This window comes from Narcine bancroftii, chromosome 3 (assembly GCF_036971445.1).
Source record: "Narcine bancroftii isolate sNarBan1 chromosome 3, sNarBan1.hap1, whole genome shotgun sequence".
Lineage (NCBI taxonomy): Eukaryota > Metazoa > Chordata > Chondrichthyes > Torpediniformes > Narcinidae > Narcine > Narcine bancroftii.
This window is the reverse complement of record NC_091471.1, coordinates 250,774,555-250,798,596: the sequence shown is the minus strand read 5'-3', so window position 1 is coordinate 250,798,596 and position 24,042 is coordinate 250,774,555. Positions and strand designations below refer to the sequence as shown.

Here is a 24,042-nt window from a genome sequence, read left to right as displayed (position 1 = left end):
TCAAATCCGATGAGTCTGTCCCGTTTCAAGTCGAGAGCGATGCATCCGACTTCGCCCTGGCAGCCACCTTGAACCAGGCTGGTTGGCCTGTAGCCTTCTTCTCCAGAACCCTCCAGGGTCCAGAGAGTAGACACTCCTCGATCAAGAAGGAGGCCCAGGCCATAGTTGAAGCGGTGCGTCGTTGGAGACATTACCTCGCTGGGTGGCGCTTTACACTGTTGACTGATCAACGCGCAGTCTCCTTCATGTTCAGCAACACCCAGCGTGGTAAGATTTAAAAAACGACAAAATCGCCAGATGGAGAATCGAACTCTCCACCTTTAACTATGACATCCTGTACCGGCCTGGTAAGCTCAATGACCCGCCTGACGCGCTCTCCAGGGGGACGTGCACCAGCATACAGATGGACAGACTACAGAAACTCCATGAGGCGCTCTGTCATCCAGGGGTCACTAGGTTTGCCCACTTTTGAAGGCGCGCAACCTACCCTACACAGTCGAGGAGATCCGCTCCATGACCCGAGCCTGTTCGGTGTGCGCTGAATGCAAGCCCCACTTCTTCCGTCCGGATAACTCCCACATTATCAAAGCCACCCGCCCCTTCAAGCGTCTTAGCGTAGACTTTAAGGGGCCCCTACCATTGACCAACCGTAATAACTACATCCTTACGGCCATCAACGAGTACTCCCGCTTCCCGTTCGCTGTGCCCTGCCCAGACACCACTGCCACCTCAGTGATACAGGCCCTTCACAGTATTTTCACCATCTTTGGGTACCCCAATTCCATCCACAGTGATAGGGGGTCCTCATTCATGAGCGCAGAGCTGCAACAGTACCTTCTGGAGTGTTGTATCGCTTCAAGCAGGACCACGAGCTATAACCCACGCGGTATCGGCCAGGTCGAGAGGGAGAATGGCACCATATGGAGAGCAGTTACACTGGCTCTCCGGTCTAAAGGTCTCCCCACCTCTCACTGGCAGGAGGTTCTCACTAGTGCCTTACACTCCATCCGCTCCTTCCTATGTACCGCAACAAATGCCACCCCCCACGAAAGGATGTTCCTTTTCCCGAGGAAATCCGAATCAGGAACCACTGTACCAGGATGGCTCACCGTCCATGGCCCTGTCCTTTTGCGATGCCACGTCCGGCACCCAAAGAACGACCCCTTGGTCGACCGAGTGACTCTACTCCACGCGAACCCACATTACCCCTACGTTCAGTTCCCAGACGGGCTGGAGGACACTGATTTGGTGCAGGACCTAACTCAGGACGCGGTTGACCCAGCAAACCCCCAACCCAACCTTCCCCAACTCTTTATTCCCCAGGCCCCGTGCTGCAACAGAAGGACCAACAGCACCCCAATGACCCGGGCCACCCTGCCGACAACACGACTGGGGAATTGAGCGAAGGAGCGGTCGCACCCGATGAACCCGCTGGCGACACCACTCCAACGACCCCAATCCCGGCACCACGGTGGTCACGCCGGATGGTCAGACCCCCTGTCCGCTACAGTCCTTAACCTACCCCTTCCTTTCATTCTCTCCCTCGTTTTTTTTTCCAGGGTCAGTTCTCCAAGAAGGGGTGAATGTGATAATACAGATCTATCACCAATGTACATAGTGTATATAGTTACTGTATCTAGACTGTGCTTACAGCGATTGGTTGAGAGCTAAGCCACGCCTATTGTCTGGGCCTTAAAGGGTGGTGTCCCTAGCCAGGTCAGATTATTCCGGACTGGTCGGCCACCTGTGAAGAGCTCCTGTCTTTTGCTAATAAAAGCCTTGGTATGGATCAACAAGTTTTTGATTCTTTCGACGAGCTCTACAGTAACAAATTCCACAGATACACAACCCTCTGGCTAAAGGAATTTCTCTGCATCTCCGATCTAAGCAGGTGCTCTTATATTTTAATTCTTGGACTGTAGAATGAATCAAATCAATTGCAAATGCTTGGTATCTGCTGGTTCCTTTTATCCAAGTTGTGCATCTGTCTGCAGGTTGAACTCGCCACAGGGCAGTTTCCGTATAAAAACTGTAAAACAGACTTTGAGGTTTTAACAAAGGTGCTGCAGGAAGATCCTCCTCTCCTTCCACAGAGCATGGGTTTCTCAATGGACTTCCAGTCATTTGTAAAAGATTGGTGAGTAAAATACTTGGTATGCAACTTCTGGATGTAACAACAATACATCTTTTACCGAACTACAAACCAAGTTAAAATCTGCATTGAGCCAGTGTGTGGTGAAGGACTTCATAGCCCTGATAAATGTTATTTTTCAAAATAATATCAAGTAGCTTAGTTGATGATGGCTTACAGGATGATTTGCATTTACTGATATCATTTGCTATCATTTCTTTGCATTGGATGAAATAGATGTGGATATTTTTTTTGCCAATACATTTCCTTTAGCAATCTGAGCTCTGTTTTATACAGGTTTTGCCTAAAGTCACCTCATTCTCCTTTCACAACTTTTGTGACCATCCTTGCTTTATCTCAACGTCCCCTATCCTTCTCCTTCATAGAGTCATCGCCTTGAAGCAGGACGCAGTCTCACAGCTTGTCTATGTCAAACAACCTGCTCTCTGACTTCATTCCCACCTGCCCACATTAGGCCCACATTCCAATCCCTTGCTGGGTGACCAAAACGCACACAATATTCTAAGTGTGGCCGCACTACCATCTTGTATAATTTCGTCTTCAGTACTCCGACCAATGAAGGAAGGCAAGTGTTCCAAATGCTCTCTTCACTACTCCGTCAACCTGTGCTACCTTCTTTAAAGAGCCGTGTACCTGCACCCCGAGGTCCCTCTGCTGCATAACACACTTTAGAACAGTGCCATTAACAGGGCAAATCCTATTCTGTTTCGATTTACCCACCTCGCACTCCTCCAAGTTGAACTACAACTACCATTCAGTCCAGTTCCCCATCTGATCTAGATCCCATTGCAAACCCAGGTAACTTTCTTCACTGCCCACCATATCATATATTTTCCTGTCATCAGCAAACTTATCACAAACATCCTTGTCCAAATGGTTTATGTACTTTACAAAAAGCAAAGGTTCTGGTACCAAACTCTGAGGCACTCCACTGACTGTCTCCAGTCTGAAAAATTGTCTTTTACAACCACTCTCTTGATTCCTATCATTTTTATCCATTTGGCCTGCTATCCCATGTACCTCAACTTCCATAAAAACCTACTGTGTGGGACCTTATCAAAAACTTCCCTAAAATCCATATAAATAAAACATGGCCCTCGTCTGGCCTCTGTCACCTCTTCAAAAAAATTCTTAATCAAGTTTGTGAGACATGATTTGCCATGCACAAATCTATGTTGGCCCTCTTGAATTTTCACCATACAAATGTTGATATAATCTACCTTTCAGAATCTTTTACAGTAGTTCACCTACCACTGAAATCAGACTAACAGGTCTGTCGTTTCCCGGGTGATCCTTTCAGCCCTTTTTAAATAGTGACACATATCTATCATCCTCTAGTCCTCCGGAACTTCTCCAGCCCTCAACAATGACTGTTAAAGCCCCAACTATGTCTTTCCTGCCTTCCTGCAGTGGTCTGGACCAGAGATTTATCCACCTTGATATAATCTAAGGCTCAAACCTCTTCACTACTGATGCAGATATGCTAAAGGCTCTCTTTGGTCCCCGCCATCCCTCTCACTCCTGATCATCCTGCTCCACAGTAAACAGGTTCTCTAAATATTCATTGTAGATCTTCCCCATCAGTGGTAGTGAGGGTATAGGTAACCAATTCAAAGGGTTCAAGGAATAACAACTCTTGTAATAGAAAAGTGAATTTATTTACAAATGGGGAATAAGTAAAACAGGAGGCTTACATGCCCACATGTAAACCGATCTCACCAGTGTTCAGGTAACCTGAGCTACAAGAAACTGTAGAAGGTATGTAGAACTACTGAAACAACAGTTAAAACAACAGTACCTGCCACCCTCTCCCGATGTACAGGCAGAATACACTGGTTAAAGAAGCTCGCTAGCTAACCTACAAGTTAGACTGGGTGAACCATGCTGATTCACCTTGGTATGTTCCCAGACTGTTCCCCCCACCCCCACCCTTTACGGCATGCACCTCACCACTTGTCTTCCCATTGCTTGCATCCTGCAGCCAGGAATGGGCTTGGCACAGTCCTGCACGTGTCATGGGTCAAGGCCACCCCTCAGTGTTCTATCTATGCCCAGGTGGCCACTGTATCTGGGGCCTGGCCCATTCCTTTTGCAAGAGACCCTGGAGTAGCATGTTGTCGATAAGATACAACAGGAGATGCTTGGGTATGGCAGTGTGGCTGTAAACCCCAGGCTAGCACACCTTGGGGCTGTCAGCCTACCCTGGGGAAGGGGCAAGGATGTGTACTGGTGACTCACACCGTGGGGAGGGGGGGAGGAAGTGTTCTGGTGACCCCCTGGGGAAGGGGTGAAAGATGACCTCTCTGGAGAAGGGGGGAGGTATACTGGTGACCCTCCCTCTGGGAAAGGGGGGGGTATTTTGGTGACCCCCCCCCCCCCACAGTAGGACCACTCAAGGATAAAGGAGGGAGGTTAGACTTGGACTCCCCCTCCACGGAGCCATCCAAAAGATAAACAATATATTATAGATAATTAGCCCCCCCACCTCCCCCCAAGTTTACAGAGAAACCCTCTGATAGGGCGACTTTTACTAAGTAGCTATGAGGGGACCCTTGAAGAGAGACCATCAAGAGGAAGAAGTCAGTGGAGATTGAGAACGTGGCTTTTCAAAAGGACTGGAATCAGGGCTCCCAGTTGGATTACTGACCTGACAGAGGGAGTGGTTGAGATTGGTCCATGGATAGTACTGAGCGTCTGTTATTTCACCACTAGACTGTAAATATTGAACCTCTCCCTGTGTATCTGATTAAATTGGTGAACAGTTTAAAAAAAACATTGAGCAGCACCAAACAGGTCTTCATCCTGGGTGACACTATTTTATTCACGACCAAGGCACCCCGTGGACTGAATACTTGCTCCCATCTTCACCAAGGTTTCATGTGTTATTTCAGATAACATTTACAATTTTAAATATTTTTACCTATTATTTTATTCTTACTTATTTCAACTATTTTTAATTTATTTTCCAAGATTTTTTTGCCAGTCACTTGAATTCTGGATGCCAGGGTTTTACTGTATTTCATCTTCTTACATCTCTTTCCTTCTTTGTCCTATTATAGCCTTACAAAAGATCACAGGAAGAGACCAAAATACAACAAATTGCTTGTGAGTAATTCCTATTACAATATTTCCATGGGTCTTCTTGGTACTGGATAATGGGCCGTATTTGGAAGCAGTAATCTCAAATTAATCTTTTTCAGTTGAGGAAGAACAAATAAAAGGTAAGAACTTGGGACCCTGAATCATTGTAGAATTATGCAGCATGGAACTGATGCTTTGGCCAAGTTGAGGAGAGACTTTCTCAACAATAACTTAAAGAAATTGAACTAAGTAATAATTAGGTCAACTGTGGGGAATATTTACCCAACATTGAAATACAGTGAAACAGATTATCACAGTAATATATTGCAGTAAGAGGGGAAAGTTGGTCAAATGTGATGCTTTATGTGAGTCATGATCTTATCTGAAGTAATATAAATGAGAAGATATAGTTGGGACACGGTTATTGCAGTGGTAACAGCACTAGTGACCAGAGTTCGAATCCCACGTGTCTATAAGGAGTTTATACATTCTCCTGTGTCTGCGTGGGTTTTCCCTGGGGCTCCAGTTTCCTCCCACCCTTCAAAACGTACTAGGGGTTTTGGGTGTAATTGAGGAGCACAGGCTGGAAGGACCGGTTACTGTGTTGTATGTCTAAATTTAAAATTTAATTTCAATATTGTAGTGCATGCTATGGCAGTGGGTGAAACCAAGACACTTACACGAGGTGAGTACAGTCGAAACTGATTTATTGACAGTTGGCCCTGCCTTATATAGGCCCACTGGGCTTAGTTGTCCTGTTACTTCCGGCAGAAATGATGTCACTGGTGTGCTGACCGCTGATAGGCTGGCATTCCCGCCAGTGCTCACTGTTTCCCACCGTGCGGCCTGCAGCCCATGAAGAAAGCCCATCATGGCCCTTGCAGGATCACTGTATCCACACACCATCTTGTGTTCCGGGACACCTGCGATGGTGGGCCACCACATAACACCCCCCCCCCCACCAGAACCAGCGATCTGGGTGCTGTCTTTGGTTTTGGGCAGCCTCCCTCTGCGCTGTGGAGATGGTGGGGTGATCGGCTGGCTGGTGTCCAAATGTACTGATTTGAGATGGTCAGTAGTAAATGTTTCCTCCTTGCCGCTGATGTCTAGCACACATGTAGCTCCGTTATGCCTGACCACCTGGTAGGGCCCCACATATGGCCGCTGTAGTGGCCCCTGGTGCACCTCTTGTCGCACGAAGACGTAAGTGCAGCTTCTCAGATCCCCGGGGATGAACATCTTGGGCTGGCTGTCCAATGACGGCTGTGCCGGGGCCAGTGTGCCCAATTGTTCCCTCAGTCTCTCGAGGGCTGCCGCAGGTGGTTCAACCGTTTCCCTTATGGTGGCCAAGAATTCCCCGGTGATGACCAGGGATGCTCCGTACACCATCTCCACTGCCAAGGCATAGATCTCCAGTAGGATCCATGGCAATTCGTCAACCCAGTTCAGACCTTTGAGTCGGGCCATTACCGCTGCTTTGAGGTGCCTATGGAACCTCTCCACCAACCTGTTGGCCTGCGGATGGTATGCCTGGGGTGATAGAGTTGAGTTCCCAGGAGGCTGGCTAAGGCCGCCCAGAGCCCTGGAGGTGAATTATGCATCCCTGGCTGATGTCAGGTTCAACGGGACTCCGAACCAAGCCACACGTGTTTATTAGGGGTCTGGTGCAGGCTTCTGTTGAGGTGTCTGCTATCGGGACTGACTGCCTTTGACCACCTTGTGAGACAGTCTACCATCGTCGGGTCCAAAGCGCCATTTGGACTAGTCGGGGTCACCAATGTAGCACGTGCTACGACAACGCGTGAAAGCAAGAACTGGCACAAGGTAGGTACAGTCGATACTGATTTACTGATGATTGGCCCTGCCTAGTTGTCACGGCGCTTCCAGCAGAAATGACATCACTGGGATACCGACTCTGATAGGCCTGCGTTCCCACTGGTGTCTACAACCCATGAAGAAAGCCGATTTAGCTGGCATGGCCCTTGCAGATCGCCGCATTCGGATGCCATCTTTTGCGCTGGGATGCCTACTGACCGGGTAGCGGGCCGCCACAATATAAAAATTTTTAATTTAAATAAATTTGCCGGCTAAAGAGAATCTCTACAGAAAGTGAGATCAGAAACAGGAGTGAGGAGAAGGTGAGAAACCGGAACCCTTCAAGCCTGATTCACCATTCATCACAATCATGGCCAATCTTCCACCTCAGTGCCACTTCCATCTCCATCACTACATCTCTTGAGATCAGTAATCTGTTGATCTCAGCTCTGAGACTGAACACAGCCTCTGGCCTTGAAAGTGCCAAATGAAGGAAGAAATTGATTTTCACCTCAGTCCTAAAAGCCCTTATTCTTGAACTGTATCCCCAACCAGGCTCCTCAGCCAGGATATTGAGCCTAACCAAGCCTCTACAAATTCTGCATGCTTTGAAGCAATCTCCGTGAATGATTCTAATTGATGAGAATATCATCCCTATCCACTCAATCTTTCTCCATGCAGCATTCCCACCTTTCCTGCAATCAAACTAGTCTACTCTTGTTGCACTCTCTCTATGGCGTGCAGATACTTTCAGAAGTCCAAAACGGTTCACAGTGTGTTAGGTCCTGTCCAATCAAGCCCCTCTACAACTGCAGTAAGTCTTTCCAACTCCTGTCATAATGACTAACCTTCCACTTGTCCTCACCTGTATGTTGCCTTTCTTCAAGTCCAAGGACAGCCAGGACTCTTTGAATACCAGCACTCTTTGGTCTCCCCATTGTATTCCATCTGTTATGCTCAGCACGTGATAAAACACCAGTTCATTTTGAGGAAGAGATTAGTGTGGTTGTCACCCGGAGTGGTGAGATCATCAACCTGGAATGTGAACACTTTTTCTCTCTCTGGATGCATTTTGACTGCAAGTATTTGCACTGTTTTATCTTTATTTCAGATTTTCAACATTGTATGTTGGTTACAGTCGACGTTGGGATGTGTGAATGTGATGAGGTGGATGAAAGGCAGAATTGCTACATTTGGCTTGATATTGATTTATAGGTTCTTGTTTAGCCAGGGATTAAAGGTTATGGGGAGAAGGCTGGACAGCGGGGCTGAATGGGAGAATGGATCACCTCATGATTGAATGACAGGACAGGCTCAGTGGGCTGAATGGCCTATTTCTGCTTCTATACCTTAGGGTCTTATGGCCTTGTGCTTTGGAGGTGGATAAATATCAAGTGTCAAACATAGCAGTATGTTTAAGAAAGCAGAGATTACAATTTATAAAAAGATAGTCCTAAAAATGATTGAAGCTTAAGGACTTGAGTGGCTGTCAGAGATTGTGGGGAAGTGGGAGCAGAATTTCAGGAAACTCTGTTTCTAGTTTTGTGAACAATTGGGTCAGAGTGGATGGGGGTAGGGGGTAGGAAAATGAAACCTCAAAGTAACACAGACTTCCCTTTGTATACTGCTAAGCACTTTGTGAAATCAAGGTGCATTTGAACTAAGCACAAGTGTGGAGGTATGTTCAAATGGATGTCATGTCGCCATTGATAAACTTCCACAGGCAACAGGATAACCACCAGGGATAGAAAGTTGGGAGCAAAGTCTGATGGGCGTGGTGTGCTAAACAAGAAATTCCACGGCCCCAGGCCCGAAACGTTGGTTACCCTTTACTTCCTGTGGATGCTGCAAGACCTAAGTTTCTCTAGCACATTTGTGTACTGCAAAATGTGTATGTTTTCCTTGGAACAGAAGAGGCTGAAGACAGAGGTGCACAAAATTATGAGATGCATAGACAGAGCAGAGATTGATGAATCTTTCCCCTGGCAGACTAGACAGCAAAGGATTAAGGTGAGGAGCAAGAGGTTTGAGGGGGGAACCAATAAAGGGTTGCTTTCACCCGAGGATGATTGTAATTAGGTCCGCACTGCCTGGGGCTAGTGAAAGCAGGTACTCACCCTCACAATTTGGAGGTATGAGAAGCTTGGGGCTTGTTGCAATGAAATGCACAGCGAACATTTCAGGTGTAAGAATTGGGGAAGGCACCATCAACAATGAAACATTTCATGGAACAGATGGACGTTGCTTGCAGCTCACAGAAATGGTGTCATCAGTTTGATTATTACTGAGAAGTCATGCAGGAGCCTACATTCACAGGTTGTGGAGTGGGTGGTGGGCTGGTTTACCGAACAGAGTGAGCAGCTTTGGCCCCGACAATGTGGAGCTTCCCGAGCTGGGGTTCTTGGTGGAAAGTCAGAGATGATGGCCTGCCATTCCTGACAGCTGAACGCTGCTTACCACTGCCTGGATGGGGAGGTCCCGTCGCCTGCACATTGTGATGCATCTTTAGTTCGAGAAAGGTGTTGGAAATGGGATATGCATTTGAGTATGGCTCAATAGAATGTAGAAATTCAAAGTTGTATTCCTTTAGAAAAAAATTACATATAGTTTAAGAAATAAATATGCTTTGTTTTTACAAATTTGGCACCTGTATAACCAAATATTAGGTTTAAATTTATATATAATTCTATTTTATTCTCATACTGATTATTCTGAGGTGGGGGGGGAGCTATATACCATCATGTATGTAGTTTTAGATTGTTATTTTTATTTTGTATTAATATGTTGGATTTGATCATACATGTTTGGAAAATTTTTAAATAAAATACTTAAAAAAGTGCAAGTGGACAAATTTGCAGATGATGATTCAGGAATAAAACTTAAGGGTGGGTCGACCTTCTATAAAGTGCTTTGCTCACTGGGTGCATTTTTCTCTCCTGCTACTGCAGAACTTGGTAACTGCCTACTCAATTCCTTGGCCAAAGCCACTTCACTATATGCCTCTGCAGTTCAAAGTTTAATGTTGTTGTCAGAGTACATGCATAGCATCACATCTAGCCCTGAGATTCTATCTCTGCATCCCAAGCAAAATTTCTAATGACCCGTAACAGTAAATGGTTCTCAATGAAAGAAAAACTGTAAACGAACTATGCAAATGCAGAAGTATAAATATACTGTAATAAATAATGAGCAAAATAGTAGTCCTTAGATGAATCTCTGAATGAGACTGATGAGGGAGAGGTAGCAATGATTCCTGAACATGGAGGTATGAGTCTTGTGGCACCAGTGCCTCTTTCCTTATGGGAGCAGCGAGAACAGAGCGTGTGCTGGGTGATGTGGATCTTTGATGATTGCTGCTGCCCTCTGATGGCAGTGTTCCCTGTAGATGTACTGGATGGTGGGGGGATGTTTTGCCAGTGATGTCCTGGGCTGTGTCCGCCACCTTTTGCAGGATTTTTTCGCTCGGAGGAATTGCAGCCCCCATATCAGGCCATGATGCAGCTGGTCAGCACACGCTCGACTACACATCTGTTGTCAAGGTTTCCAATGACATACTGAACCTCCGCAAACTCCTGAGGAAGTAGAGGCGCTGATGTGCCTTCTTCACAATGTCATTAGTGTGTTGAGTCCAGGGCAGGTTCTCCAAGGTAGTGACTCCCAGGAATTTAAAGTTGGTTCCCTCTCTGATTCCCCAATAATCACTGGATTGTATACCTCTGATTTCCCTTCCTAAAGTCCACTATCAGTTCTTTGGTTTTGGTGACATTGGGTAAGAAGTTATTGTTAGTACAGACTGGAAGAGGTTATAGATTATCATGTCCTAATTTCGCTTTCTCTCTCACTGCAGGAACACAATTTTATTAAACGTTACGAGACATTAGAAGTGGATGTAGCTTCATGGTTTAAAGAGGTTATGGCAAAGACTGAATCCCCACGATCAAGCAACATCCTTAGCCAGCAGCATCTCCCCATCTTCACCAGGTAGCCAGCAGAGTGGGAACTCAAGCCGTGGGGAGGAAGGAGTGTCGGCAAGTCACCACCAACACCCGCATCATCAGGCAGAGCTCCTGAGACCGAATTGTACATAGTCTATCCATGGTTTTTCTGTCTAGTGTTGTGTTCTTTTTGATTGACTCAGGAGTGTGGGTTGTTGCGTGTGTGAAGATACTCTCAGTCTGTGGAAAGCAAGCAAGGAGAGGTGTGGCAGACCACATATTGGACTATGGTTTGTTTCACTGTTACTGTGAAAAGCTCACCTGCTGCCGTGAACCTCTGCCTCTCCCCGTTACTCTCTCCTTAGGGGACGAATGGTCATTGCACACTGCAGAGGAATTGCAACTTTATATATTGCGTTTAAATACCTACCGGGTTAATGCACTGTGATCGAAACAAAGGATTTTACCTAATTTATTAAATATGAAAGTGTAGCTGATGTGAACTCTCAATGTATTAGTGTGCAGGCACCTGTGTTATTACAATAGTCTAGTGTGTTTCAAACGCATGAGAAACTGCTGCTTTATTTCAAACAATTACTTACAAAAAACCTTTTTGGAAAAGGTTTAGATCAGACAGGGCTTTCAGAATGAGTCTTGAAGTGAAAGTCTGGCAGGATGCACCAAGACGGTTGGCTTGGTTGTTTTTTTCTCTTGGAAGTAGCTTTGATGCAGTGTGTTACGATGCACACCCAGTGCCTGTAATCGAGGTCACTCACTGGGTGAGACGGTCAGATTCCCAGTGGATTAGTCAACAACCTCCAGATGCAAAGAATGATTCTGAGTGACTGTCAGTGTTGCTGCAACCTGCAATCGCACTTGTGCTGGCAATTTCTTTTATATAATACTGCATTAGTTGTTGGTGTACGTACGGGTGCCAGTGCATGGGTGATTCTGTCACTCTCACAGTTGCTGTCTGCCTTCCTTGAGGTCAGTGATGCAGGATACATCAAGCCCAATGGGTGGCATTTTATAAACTGCATTTGATTCTGAATCTGACAAGCCTCTGCTTGTGCTTTCTCTACACCTGCCTCTTGCATTTTCTGCCAGTGAACCCCTGGTTTTGGCATTTGCAGGATCTCGTTTCTCTGGTGATCGGATCACGCTGTGAGGAAAAGTATCCGATCAGTGACTTGCCAGAGGGTGGCGGAATGGGGCTGGTCGAAGGCTGGCCTCCTCAACTCTTCGTTGAGTGAAGAGAAATAAAAGAAAGCTGGTGCCATGGGCAGGTAGCGTCCACCATTCAGTGAACACCGCACTCTGTAGAGCAAGACTTTAGCTTTTTTTTTAATGCTTTGAGGCTTTTATTTAATAATTAAATTGCATAATCCTTCACATTGAAAGCAATCGATGCTGGCACAAACCCTGATTTGTACTGATATTATGAACTAATCTTAAACCGATCTTTATTTTACATCCAACATGCCAAAATTAGCATGTGCTTATGCATTGCATGTTGTAACTTCGAAGATTTGGATCACGTCTGTTAGTAATGTTTCTGAAAGCACTTGGTGTAACATTGTGCTCCCTGTGCAGAGCCCCACCCAGATCAGGGATCGTGGGGGAAGCACCCAGCGAGCAAAGAACTTTATAGAATATCACCCACCTGAGTCATCATATGTTTTGAGCACAGGTTCATTATAAGCAAAGAAACATTTAATGTTCAGGCTTTGCGGTTCTGGAGTCAAAGAGTCACCCAGCGTGGGAACGGGCCCTTGGGACCAAAATGTCCCACCCACACTAATCCCACCTGCCTTTGTTTGGCCCAGATCCCTCAAACCCTATCCTATCTGACCAATCCTATTGTGGTCTTTTCTCCACGCCCGTGAAGCTTGGTTTCTTCACTCACTCCTGTGGATTAAAAAAAATTTAAATATTTGACTAAAATGAGAGCATTTAAACAGTGTCTCTTTTCCCTGTGGGCAACTATTTCTTTTTAACTGGATATAGTGCACTGTCCCTCTCCTCTCAGCGGAAGCTGAACATCTGGCTTACATTTGGATGCAATTTTGAAGGATTAGGCTGTGGAATTAGTTTAGAAAGGGGAGTCGCAGTATAGGTGCGATGAAGCTGATGGTGTTTATTAGGTCTCATTGAGAGGGAAGGGGGAGAGTGAGAGCAGTAGACAAAGGAGGCGAGATGATTTGGGAAGGCTGTTTGGTTGTTAACAGTGGTAAGCGGCTGCTTTGACTGGCCCACTGGCGTGATTGGCGTAGTTGCTAGTGCCACACTGTTACAGCACCAGCAGTTGGGACCGATGCTGCCTGTAAGGAGTTTGTACAATCTCCACAAGTCTGCGTGGGTTTTCCCTGGGGCTCTAGTTTCCTCCCTCCATTCAAAACGTACGGGAGTTGTAGGTCAGTCGGATGTATTTCGATGGCTTGGGCTTGTGGGCCAAAAGGGCCTCTTGCTGTGCTCTATGTTAAATTTAAATATTACAATGAGTTATAAAACAGACAGAAGAATATAACCTTGAAATTATTAATAAAATTAATTCAATCCTGGAAGCAGATGGCAAGAAAGGATTACAGTAAAGAGCTTTTAAAGATACTCTCAGGAACAAATATGTGTTTAGTTTAGATCAATTCAGACATATAGCTATATTTGAAAATGCCTTGTTGGAAAAGTTCTACTCTTAGAAATGCAGAGCAATCCAGAAATTCTCAGAATCCAATCACAATGCCACCCAAATCCACAAACTCTCTTGCATTCAGAATACCTTGGGAATATTGCAACAGTGAAAATGCACAGAAGTGCTGGAGAAACTCAGCCGGTCTCACAGCGTACACAGGAGATAAAGATACTGTCGTTTCCGGTTTGAGCCATTCTTTCAAGCATAAGCAAAGAACAGGAAGACATCTGAATAAAGACTGAAGAATAGCGGGTATGGGGGTGGGGTGGGGGGGTTGGGGTGGAGTCCAGACCAAATGATGAGATGGATATGATGAGAGGAAAGGATGGAATTGATTTTGGCTCTGAAAGGAGACAGAGGGAAAAGGGAAGAGAGAGAGAAAGCTGGATGAAAGGCTCATCACTCCATGGCTTTACATTTTGGATGATCTAGATCATCCTGTAAAGAAAAATGAGCATCTTTATAAAATGGCATTGTGCTTCAGATCATGCTTTCTGAAAGTCTCTGCTTTGTATCAAGAAGTTTCCATTATCTGAAAATTCTAAGGTTCTTTGTGAGCAGTCAGATGGCGTTATCTGCACTAGAGGATGGCACTCGCGCTCTAATCAACTGACCATATGTCTGTCTGAATCCACCCAGATGGCAACCTTCAGGACAAGGACACAAGAGACCGTTGGAGTGCTTGAAATCTCAGGAGTCCACTAACCCAAGTAGCGTACAAAGCAATGAGAAGAGAATCAGACTGACTGGATTGTTCTACAGAGATGAATAATTGCCGGAATATTCTGTTCTCCAGTGTTGAAATCAGATCAGCAAAACCATTGAACTGCAATCTAAACCTAGAAGAAGGAGAGAGATATCCGGGGCAATATCTCAAAATATTACAGAGCAGTCTGCCTTCAGAATGAAACCATAACTTGAAACCGAGTTCCCTGGTCTGACACTTCTTCTGACAGTGGTATTCCAAGACTGAGATCTGTAGGGTGGCTGTACATTATTTGAAGATGGAGAGTTTGGTATAGGAAGAGGCCATTCAGCCCATCTAATTCAAGTCTGAGTAAAACACGAACGTCTGCAGGCTCTGTCATTGTAGTAAAGACACATAGAAATGTTGGAGGAACTCAGCCGGTCTGGTAGCATCCATAGGAGGTAAAGATATAGATAGTACTGGCGTTTCTTTCTTAGAAGGGCTCAAGCCTGAAACACCCTTATCTTTACCCTCCTATGGGCGCTGTGAGACCAGCTTGAGTTTCTCCAGCATTTCTGTAGGCTTTTATCTAATTTGTGACATTTCTGCAGGAAGTCTGTGAGGAACAGGTTGCAAATAGCCAATTGCATTACATCCCAATGGAAAAGCTGATCTTTTGGGGACCACAAGTTGAAACCGCAGCACATGGCAGTAATCTCAGCCCGGGATGCATGTTCTGCATCGAACCTGCCTTTGATGTGGATGAATATCACATGGACCAGACTGAGCATCAGAGTACTCCCTGTGCAGTTGATTGAAAAAGAGAAGACTCAAAGAATTTGTCAGATATTGAGTAAATATAACATTACATTGAAGCAAACCCAGAGGTCAGGTGCATATTTGGTGACACACACCATTTCCCATCCCTTGTTTTTAAATTTAAAATTAAATTAAGACATGCAGCACAGTTACAGGCCCTCCCAGCCCACGAGCTCGTGAGCCCAATTTCACAAACAATTCACCTACAACCCCAGGTACATTTTGAAGGGTGGGAGGAAACCCATACAGACACGGGGAGAATGTACAAACCCCTTACAGATAGCACTGGACTAGGACCCAGATCGCTGGCGCTGTAACATCGTTGCACTAACCCTGCCACCCCTTCTCCTGTGGAACTGTCCAATCAACTGAGGAATCAGTGCAACACCTCAAGTACCTGGAATCCAGGTATATTTTGTGGGCAAAAGCCAACAGACTGGGTTTGCTCTTCTTTTGGATGTGAAGATGCAGAGGTGATTGGTCTGGGCTGTTAAGCATGGATTGTTTTGTGCCCATGGGCCCCAGGTACACACTTTGATAGTGTTGAGATTGAGGAGGCCATGGTCGTATTGAATGGTGGGTCGGTTGGAGGGACTGTGGCCTCCTGCTACTGCTATTGACTTGTGTTCTTGTGAGATTCATGGGAACCCCAGGAATGTGCAGAGTTTAAAGTTTGAAAATGAAGCAGGGAAAGATGTGATTGCTTTTCAGACCTGCAAGACATCTGTAACATTGAGGATTAGATGACTTCTCAGCTCTGTCTGAAAGGATAAACACAGCAACTGGAGAGCAATGGTCCTTGTGGTGGGAGCTGTACAAGGTGGAGTGTTCAATTAAAGTCCTGGTGCTGGCCTCAGGGGCTGGGACGCTTTAAATAGAAAGGGAAAGGTATGTGAGAAAGGATGTGCAAGTGGGAAGGTTGAAGAGGAACTGGAGAGGTGAAGAATGAATTCTGTGCTCCTTCATATTGCCTTTCACAAGACAAATTTGAATTAAAATTTATTTGCAGGCATTCAGCTTCCGCTTGAAGATAAAGGTGATGGAATTTCATCACAAGGCCGAAGAGGAGCCCACTTGCCCCATGGACGGGTCATTGTTTATTTTCTCAACAGCCCAGCTTCCTCCTCCCAAATGCATCCCTCGATTCCCTCAGGAACCAGAATCCAGAGCACTTCCTTGTTAGCATATTGAACATTTAGAAGCATAGGCCAATACAGTAGAGATGGGCCCTTCTAGTCCATGCCAAACTATTTATTCTCCCAAGTCCCACTGACCTGAATCACAGCCATAATCCTCCATGCCCCTCAAATCCATGAACCTGTCCAAATTCTTCAAGATTTCTTGTACGAGAAGTCAGTGTGCTAACGTTTTGTGTTTTTGTCATCACCATCCGTTGAAATTCTGCAAACTAGCTCTTAAATGCGAGAGCACTTTGTAATAAACTATCTGCAGTTCATCTCAGAAAATAATCTTGTTGCTTTTAGCTGAGTGAAACTGAAAAACACCAAAGAAAATAAAAGAATCGCCTGTTTTGACGCTTTAATCCTACTGGGAATCTGTGGTTGTTCGCTGCAACAGATGCATCAGTCGGTACAATCTGCAAAGTCGCTTATTTGATAGTTTACTTAAGTGGGGATCTGGAATGAGAGGATGCAGTCTTATGGTAAAGGACATTTCCTTTAAGATTGAGAAGAGAAATTCCTTCTCTCAGAGGGTTGTGAATCTTTGGAGAGATGTAGATGCTAAGTCACCAAAGAGTTAGATAGATTTTTGGATTATATGCAAATCAAAGAGATTGGGCAAAAAAAATGCCGAGATGAGATCAGGTGTGAATTGGAGGGAGCTGAGGGTCTCAGCCCCACTGGTTTTCGTTCCTGTGTCTGTTCACCTATCACTGTAGTGAACCTAGTACGTCAAAGCTGCGGTCCCACCCAGTCACTACAAACCTGGATTCCTTTCTCCTTTAAATGTGTGATAGGGGATCTCCTACGCCCCAGAGATGAGGGGATCCTAGATTTTTAGGCTGTTTTCGATTCAAAGGTTCTGGGGATGTGTGGTTCAGGACAGGAAGATAAGCCATAATGTTGCTGAGGAAGTCTCATGGGGCACCAGTGGCCACTCTTGTTCCAGTTTCTCATCAAGTTCTCCAGTGAATGTGTGTAAAAGGGGTTCTGCCCAGTCAGAAACCCTGCTATAGTGCCTTTGAAAGGCTTTCACTAGTGAATGCTGAAGCCTCATAGTGACTTTCTGTGATATTCATATACCGATATGTTAATATAATCTACAAAGCCTGTTTGGTAATATGCAGTTAGCAAATTTTTTTTTTCACTGTGACATAACTTCAAGGCACAAGAAGATGATCCTTGGTAAAAGATTCTCAATTCTTTATCCCCTTGATTTAGGAAGTGGTGATTGGTGTGTGTGTGTGTGTGGTGTACGTGTACGAACTGGCCCATAGAAAGCCAGACCCCATCTGCTGATTGGTAGATTTCTCTGCTTATCACCGTCAAAATAGGATTGCTGTTACTCCATGAAATCAGATGATAGCCTTGACACAAAGACACAGAAATGGGGTCCTCTCTTTCTACTGAAATACTGTGGACAATGGGGGGAAAAGGTTATTATGGGCTCACAGGCCCTCGGCCCAACTCATCCATTTTGGGCTCGTCCAAAATTGATCCATTTATCTTGGACAGGACTACCCTCATTTCCATTCCATTTGATCCATTTATCTCCTTAACATCCATAAATCAGTCCATGTCTTTAGAATGTCATAATTGTACCCACTGGCATGGTTAGCGTAGCAGTTACCCCAAGCTGTTACAGCACCAGCGACCGGAATTCGAATCCAGTGCTGTCTGTAAGGAGTTTGTACGTTCTCCCTGTGTTTGCGTGAGTTTCCTCCGGGTGCTCTGGTTTCCTCCCACCCTTCCCAAAAAAATGTACTGAGGTTGTAGGTTAATTGGGGTACTTGGGCGGCACGGTCTCGTGGGCTGGAAGGACTTCTTACCGTGCTGATTGTCTAAATTTAAGAATAAAAATTTAAATCTTGTTCAGGAACCAGACCACCCTCAGAGTGAATAAGTTGCCCGTCACCCTTCCTAAATCTCTCACCTTCAATCTATGCCCTAGAATCATCTATACTGAGAAAAAGATGATCACCATTCACTTTATCCATGCCCCTCGCCCCTCGTGATTTTATAATCCTCGATAAGGTAATCTCTCAACATCCTATGCTCCACGGAATACAGACTCAACCTACTGAGCCCCTCGCTTGAAGTCAAGCTCACCATTTTAGCAACACGCAGTGAATATCCATGCACCTCTTGCAACTTAATGACGTCTTTCCCACAGTGGGCAACCAGAACTCAGATTAACCGATTTTTGTCATGTGCAGCAATTGAAATGGAAATGAGGGTAGTCCTGTCCAAGTGATTGGCAGAGTAACCCAAAAATCTGTGGCTGTTTGCATTGATATGACTCTCTGATAAGCCACGTGCAGGGGGCACCGACAGATAGCCAGCATTACTCCAGAAGGACAGTGAGTGTAGTGAAGGGCAACTCCAAACTCCATTCACTAGAAAATTCTACGTCAGAGAACCCATTGAGGCCTTCTCTACTGAGACTGGACACAGACTGGGAGATCGCTTTGCTGAACACCTTTGCTCTGTTTGCATCAGTGATGGGGATCTCTCAGTGGCCAACAACTTCAATTTTGGGCTCCACTCCTGTCCATTGCTTCGTGTACTGTCCCATCCCACTCCCGTTCTCCCTCTCCATTCACAAAGCCATTCCCCCTCCCCCTGTTTGCTGGTGTGCCCTCCCCACCCTCAACCCCCATTAACTCCTGCCTATGGGACTGTGCTCCTCCCCCTGCCCCATCTTCCACCCCCCCATCATTTTCTTTGGATACCTGCCAACATTTTTCCATACCTTGATGAAGGCTCAAGCCCGAAACGTTGGTTATCTTTACCTTTGCTATATAAAGTACACTGTTCGACCTGCTGAGTTTGCATTTAGTTCAAAACAACCCACCATTAACGAATGGGAGGATTCCATAGAAGAGGGATGGACTGCATTCTCGCTGAGAACTTATGCTGAATTTGGGGCAGAACTTCAGAAAAGTTTACGCTGCGGCAATACCCACACCCTGAGCTGTGTAGTAAAATCGCCATCAAATAAAACATGATGTTGGAAATCCTCAGCAGATCGGGCCACTCATGGAAGGAGGAGTTTTAGGAACTGACAGGAATTTCATTGCTTATTATCATGTGAGACAGTGAAAAATTATGTTTAGGGTCTTATCTCGGCAAGTCGACCCTTACCCAAGTACAGTGGGTGGTGCAATAATAAACCAGGGTCAGTTGTTGCTGTAAGTATAGAGTAAGTGGAATCTGTTTTTGTAACCAGAATGAAGATGGTTGGTCAGGAACATTCCCTCCCCATATGCTGTCTGGAATGCCAACTATTTCCAGCGTTCTCTGTTTCAGTTTTTAGCATGGCATGGTTGGTGTAGCGGTTCGCACAACGTCCTTGCAGTGCCGGAGATCTGGACCAGGGTTCGAATCCTGCGCTGAATGTCCAGGGTTTGAACGTTCTTGTGTCTGTGGGTTTTCCCCAGTTTCCTCCTGCCATTTGTAATTTAATTTGATGTAAATTTGGCGGGACGGGTTGAAATTTAAATTTAGTTTAGATTTCCAGCATCTGCAAATTTTTTATTTTCATTCATGTGAAATTATCATTATTCCAATATTATTTTCCCAGTGTCAGACCTGCATTAATTTGTTCGCCCTTTCTGCTGAAGTAGTCGTCACGCCAACAGCTTTTGGTAATGCAGTTCCTGAAGTAGCGTTTCACCTTTCGTTAATCACCTCTTGATGCCTTGATTTGTTGTGGAGGATAAGCAGCCTCTTCTACTTTGCAAAGGTGCACGCACGCACGCACATGCTCGTGAACACGTGCACACACATAGACACACAAACACACGCACACATGCTTGTGAACATGTGCACACAGACACAAACACGCACGCACATGCTTGTGAACACATGCGCACACATAGACACAAACACGCACATGCTCGTGAGCACGTGCACACACAAAAACACGCACATGCACACCCGCACTCACATGCTCGTGAACACGTGCACACACAAACACAAACATACACACACATACACGCAGGCTCATGAATACAGGCCTACTTGTGAACACATGCACACACACGCACACATTTTTGCTCATAACAACAGGAATAAATCTATCAAAGTGGTTTCATTTTTCGGTCAGTTGGATGTCTTCAAAAAGAAAATGCAGTTTTATTGCATTTTTTAATTTTTTTATATTTTTGTTTTGAATAAGATTTTATTATAATCTTTGCAGTTAACTTCTAACTGGAGTGATCGCATTGGTGGCTTCCACATTGTATGCACATCACACAAAGATGGCCAAAGCATTGCGTATTGTAGATTGGTCAGAAATGTAGCAGTTAGCAATTCACCGTATATCAATTGCACGTTAATTTATGGGTTTCTGTTATAAGCCGCAACTGCAGGGTTTAGTAAATTCCTCTGGTTTAGATTGATCCCAGTTTACAGGTCAGGCAATAGAGGTTTCATCTTGTGTATGAAATATGTGAGTTTTTTCCTTTCTGTATTGTTGGCACCACGTTAAGCTGAAATGTCAATGAGTGATCAGGTGTTTGGCAGGTGAGTTTTGGTTAGGGTATCAAATTGTTTGAACTCTAACAGAGAATAGAACTGTTGTGGAGGTGGATGAAGTTAATGGTTCATATTGACCACAATATCAGGGCATTTTTGAAACACCAACTATCCGGTCTGGTAGCTCACAGTTCCAGAATTCCTCACCTCTTCTTTGGACAAGGCAGCTATGATCAACAAGCTTTCAACTGCCCTCTCGGAGAATTCTCTTGTCTCCATCTCTCCCCTCCCCTCCCCCCCCCCCCCCCCCCCACCCGGTTTCCAGATCTGATGCGAGGCCTTCATCCTGAGATGTTACCTCTGCTTCTCTCTCCACAGTCACTGAATCCTCTGGCAGTTTCTGCTTTTCTCTCAGATTTCTCTTATCTCTCCACCCCTTCCTCCCTCACCACTCCCACATCTTAACTCTGGATGCCTGCAGATTTTTTTGAGAAACCCAGGTTTCTCTTTCCACTGTCTTCAGATTTCAATCCTCACTGTTATTTACATTTACACCTCCAGACAAAGCAGTGGTGGGCAGGGAGCGGGGACAGAATGTGTTGAGACTGTGCCCTGACCGCTGAAGCCTTGGACAATGAGAATTGGGTTGGGTGGGACTGGAATTGATGGTGACAGAGGAATGGAGGTTGTTTGAAATGGATGTGCATGGTCAAATGATGGTATGGTTAATGCAATGCTGTTACAGCGCCAACAATCAGGACCGGGGTTCGATTCCTGCGCTCTCGATAAGAAGTTTGTATTTTCTCCCCGTGTTTGCGTGGGTTTCTCTAGTTTCCTCCATTGTTTGAAATGTACCGGGGTTTGTAGGTCATTTGGGTGTAATTGGGTGGCATGGGCTCTTGGGCCAGAAGGACCTGTTACCGTGCTGTATGTCTAAAAAAAAAGAATGGGAGGAAATTGCTTTTTATGTGATTCTTGCATGGATAATGTTTTATTTTTTAAAAATTTAAAGAAGCTATAATATTTTCTATTGATTTTGTGTTACACATGAGCAGTGTGGTGTATATGAGTGAATGGAGTCTCCTTTCTGTTTTTGCCATTATGTTGTGAATATCTCAGGTCTTTGAGAAGAGCTCATTACGGCATTGACATTGCAGATCTCTCTGCTGCAAACCACCGTTTTGAAAGTTTGCAGAGCTGAATTCTCTCTTTCGCCTTCAACCCAGTCAGTCTTTTATGTTTGGCTGTGAGAGAGGGATCGTGCAGTCGTTCTGTGTTCCTCTGTAACCTCCATCCTATCATTTGATTAATAGATGAATTAGTTCATGTCTGTTTTCTGAAGATGTCCCATCAAAGATTGTGCCCCCATGGCCACAGACCTCAGATATCACACTTCAAAAGCAGAACGAATCGAACATCCTCTCACAGTAATGAATGGTGATTTGTTGTCATTGTGGATTCTCATCTCTACCGTCAAACAAATACCGATATCTTATCCTTTGTCATGTGATTAATAAATCATTATTTAATAAATGAGGAATTATTTATTATTGTATATATCACCTATCACAAATAATATACCATGATCATTTACATCTGGAATTCTTTGTAAATGATCAAGGATTTATCATCTGTGATCCAAGAATTATAATCTATTATTCATTATAAATGAGGAATGATTTGTGTTTAAAGTAAATGGTGAATGATCATCTGCCATCCATCTGTATCATCCTTCACTGTAAGCGAGAAATGGTTTATTATCCATTCAGACTGATTACTGCTTTATCTTCTGTTTGAGGTGTCACACGATTTATCAGACATTAATGTTCTGTAAGGTGAGGCCCAATATAAACAGTTGAGTTTACCTGTGAACACACTCCGCCCTTCTCCGCATTTTTATTCTAATACAACTTTTAAGGGAAGATCCTGCTCACATTTTGCTGAGCGTTTGTGTTTTGAATCTGCATGAGTTTTTCGTGTTTGTGTCATCTCTGTATACTTTTGCAGTCTTATTAAGATGTTTAGGAAGTGAAGTCCTGTTGTGGTGAATGCAGTGCGCATCAGGTGGTGCAGCCCTGGCTGTTCCAATACTACATTACCATGTTACGTTCAACTCCCCGGAGGTAACTTTAAGCTAGTGCAGCCCTGGCTGTTCCAATACTACATTACCATGTTACGTTCAACTCCCCGGAGGTAACTTTAAGCTAGTGCAGCCCTGGCTGTTCCAATACTACATTACCATGTTACGTTCAACTCCCCGGAGGTAACTTTAAGCTAGTTTTGATGCAGTGTCATTATGGATGCCTTGGAATACCAGGATCAGGAAGGGGGGGGGGGGGGTGTCCACGGTGCAGTTCCTGGTTGTCTCTCCTACCTCATTTATGATTCAGTGTGTTGGTGGAGGGGGGATCGTAGGGCAACCTTATGTCCAATCACGCTCCAGGTCTGCAAGATAACGTGGTAAATTGGATGAGCAAGTTTGCAGATGACACAAAGATTGAAGGTGTTGTGGACAGCGAAGAAGGTTTCAAAGCTTGCAGAGGAATCTGGGCCAACTGGAAAAATAGGAGATGGAATTTAATGCGGACAAGTGTGAGGTGTTGCATTTTGGAAGAACAAACCAAGGTAGGACATACACAATAAATGGTCAGGGACTGAGTGCGGTAGAACAGAGCGATCTGGGAATACAGATTATATAATTGCCTGAAAGTAGTGTCATGGGTGGACAGGGTTGCAGAGGGAGCTTTTGACACATTGGCCTTCATAAATCAAAGTATTCAGTATAGGAGTTGGGATGTTATGGTAAAGTTTTCTAAGACATTGGTGAGGACAGATTTGGTGAATTGTGTGCAGTTTTTGTCACCGAACTACAGGAAAGATATCAACAAGATTGAAAGAGAGCAGAGATTTACTAGGATGTTGCCAAGACTTCAGGAACCGAGTTATAGGAAAGGTTAAACAGGTGGGGTGGCATGGAAAGTGTAGTAGTTACTGCAGTGCCAGCGATCAGGACTGGGGTTCGAATCCCGCGCTGTCTATAAGGGGTTTGTATGTTCTCCCCATGTCTCTGGGTTTTCTCCTGGAGCTCTGGTTTCCTCTCATTATTCAAAATGTACCGGGGCTGTAGGTTAATTGGGTATAATGGATGGCATGGGCTGAAATGGCCTGTTACCATGCTGTAGATCTAAATTCAAACTTTAAAA

At 44.9% G+C, this 24,042-nt stretch overlaps 1 protein-coding gene across 6 annotated transcripts in view; it reads left to right on the top strand.

Annotated features, from left to right (window-relative positions):
- The window catches only part of map2k7 (mitogen-activated protein kinase kinase 7), an 85,542-nt gene extending 63,170 nt beyond the window's left edge, over window positions 1-22,372 (top strand). For 2 of the 6 annotated variants that reach the window (XM_069927555.1, XM_069927553.1), the window contains 4 exons: window positions 1,995-2,137; window positions 5,212-5,257; window positions 5,877-5,918; window positions 10,896-22,372. In XM_069927555.1, the coding sequence (XP_069783656.1) occupies window positions 1,995-2,137; window positions 5,212-5,257; window positions 5,877-5,918; window positions 10,896-11,033 (369 nt within the window). In that variant the 3' untranslated portion in view covers window positions 11,034-22,372. Of the gene's footprint in view, window positions 1-1,559; window positions 1,934-1,994; window positions 2,138-5,211; window positions 5,258-5,352; window positions 5,374-5,876; window positions 5,919-10,895 lie in introns of those variants that run through there. The other 4 variants (XM_069927556.1, XM_069927554.1, XM_069927557.1 and 1 more) reach the window with 3 other exon arrangements.
- Window positions 22,373-24,042: the final 1,670 nt, after the last annotated feature.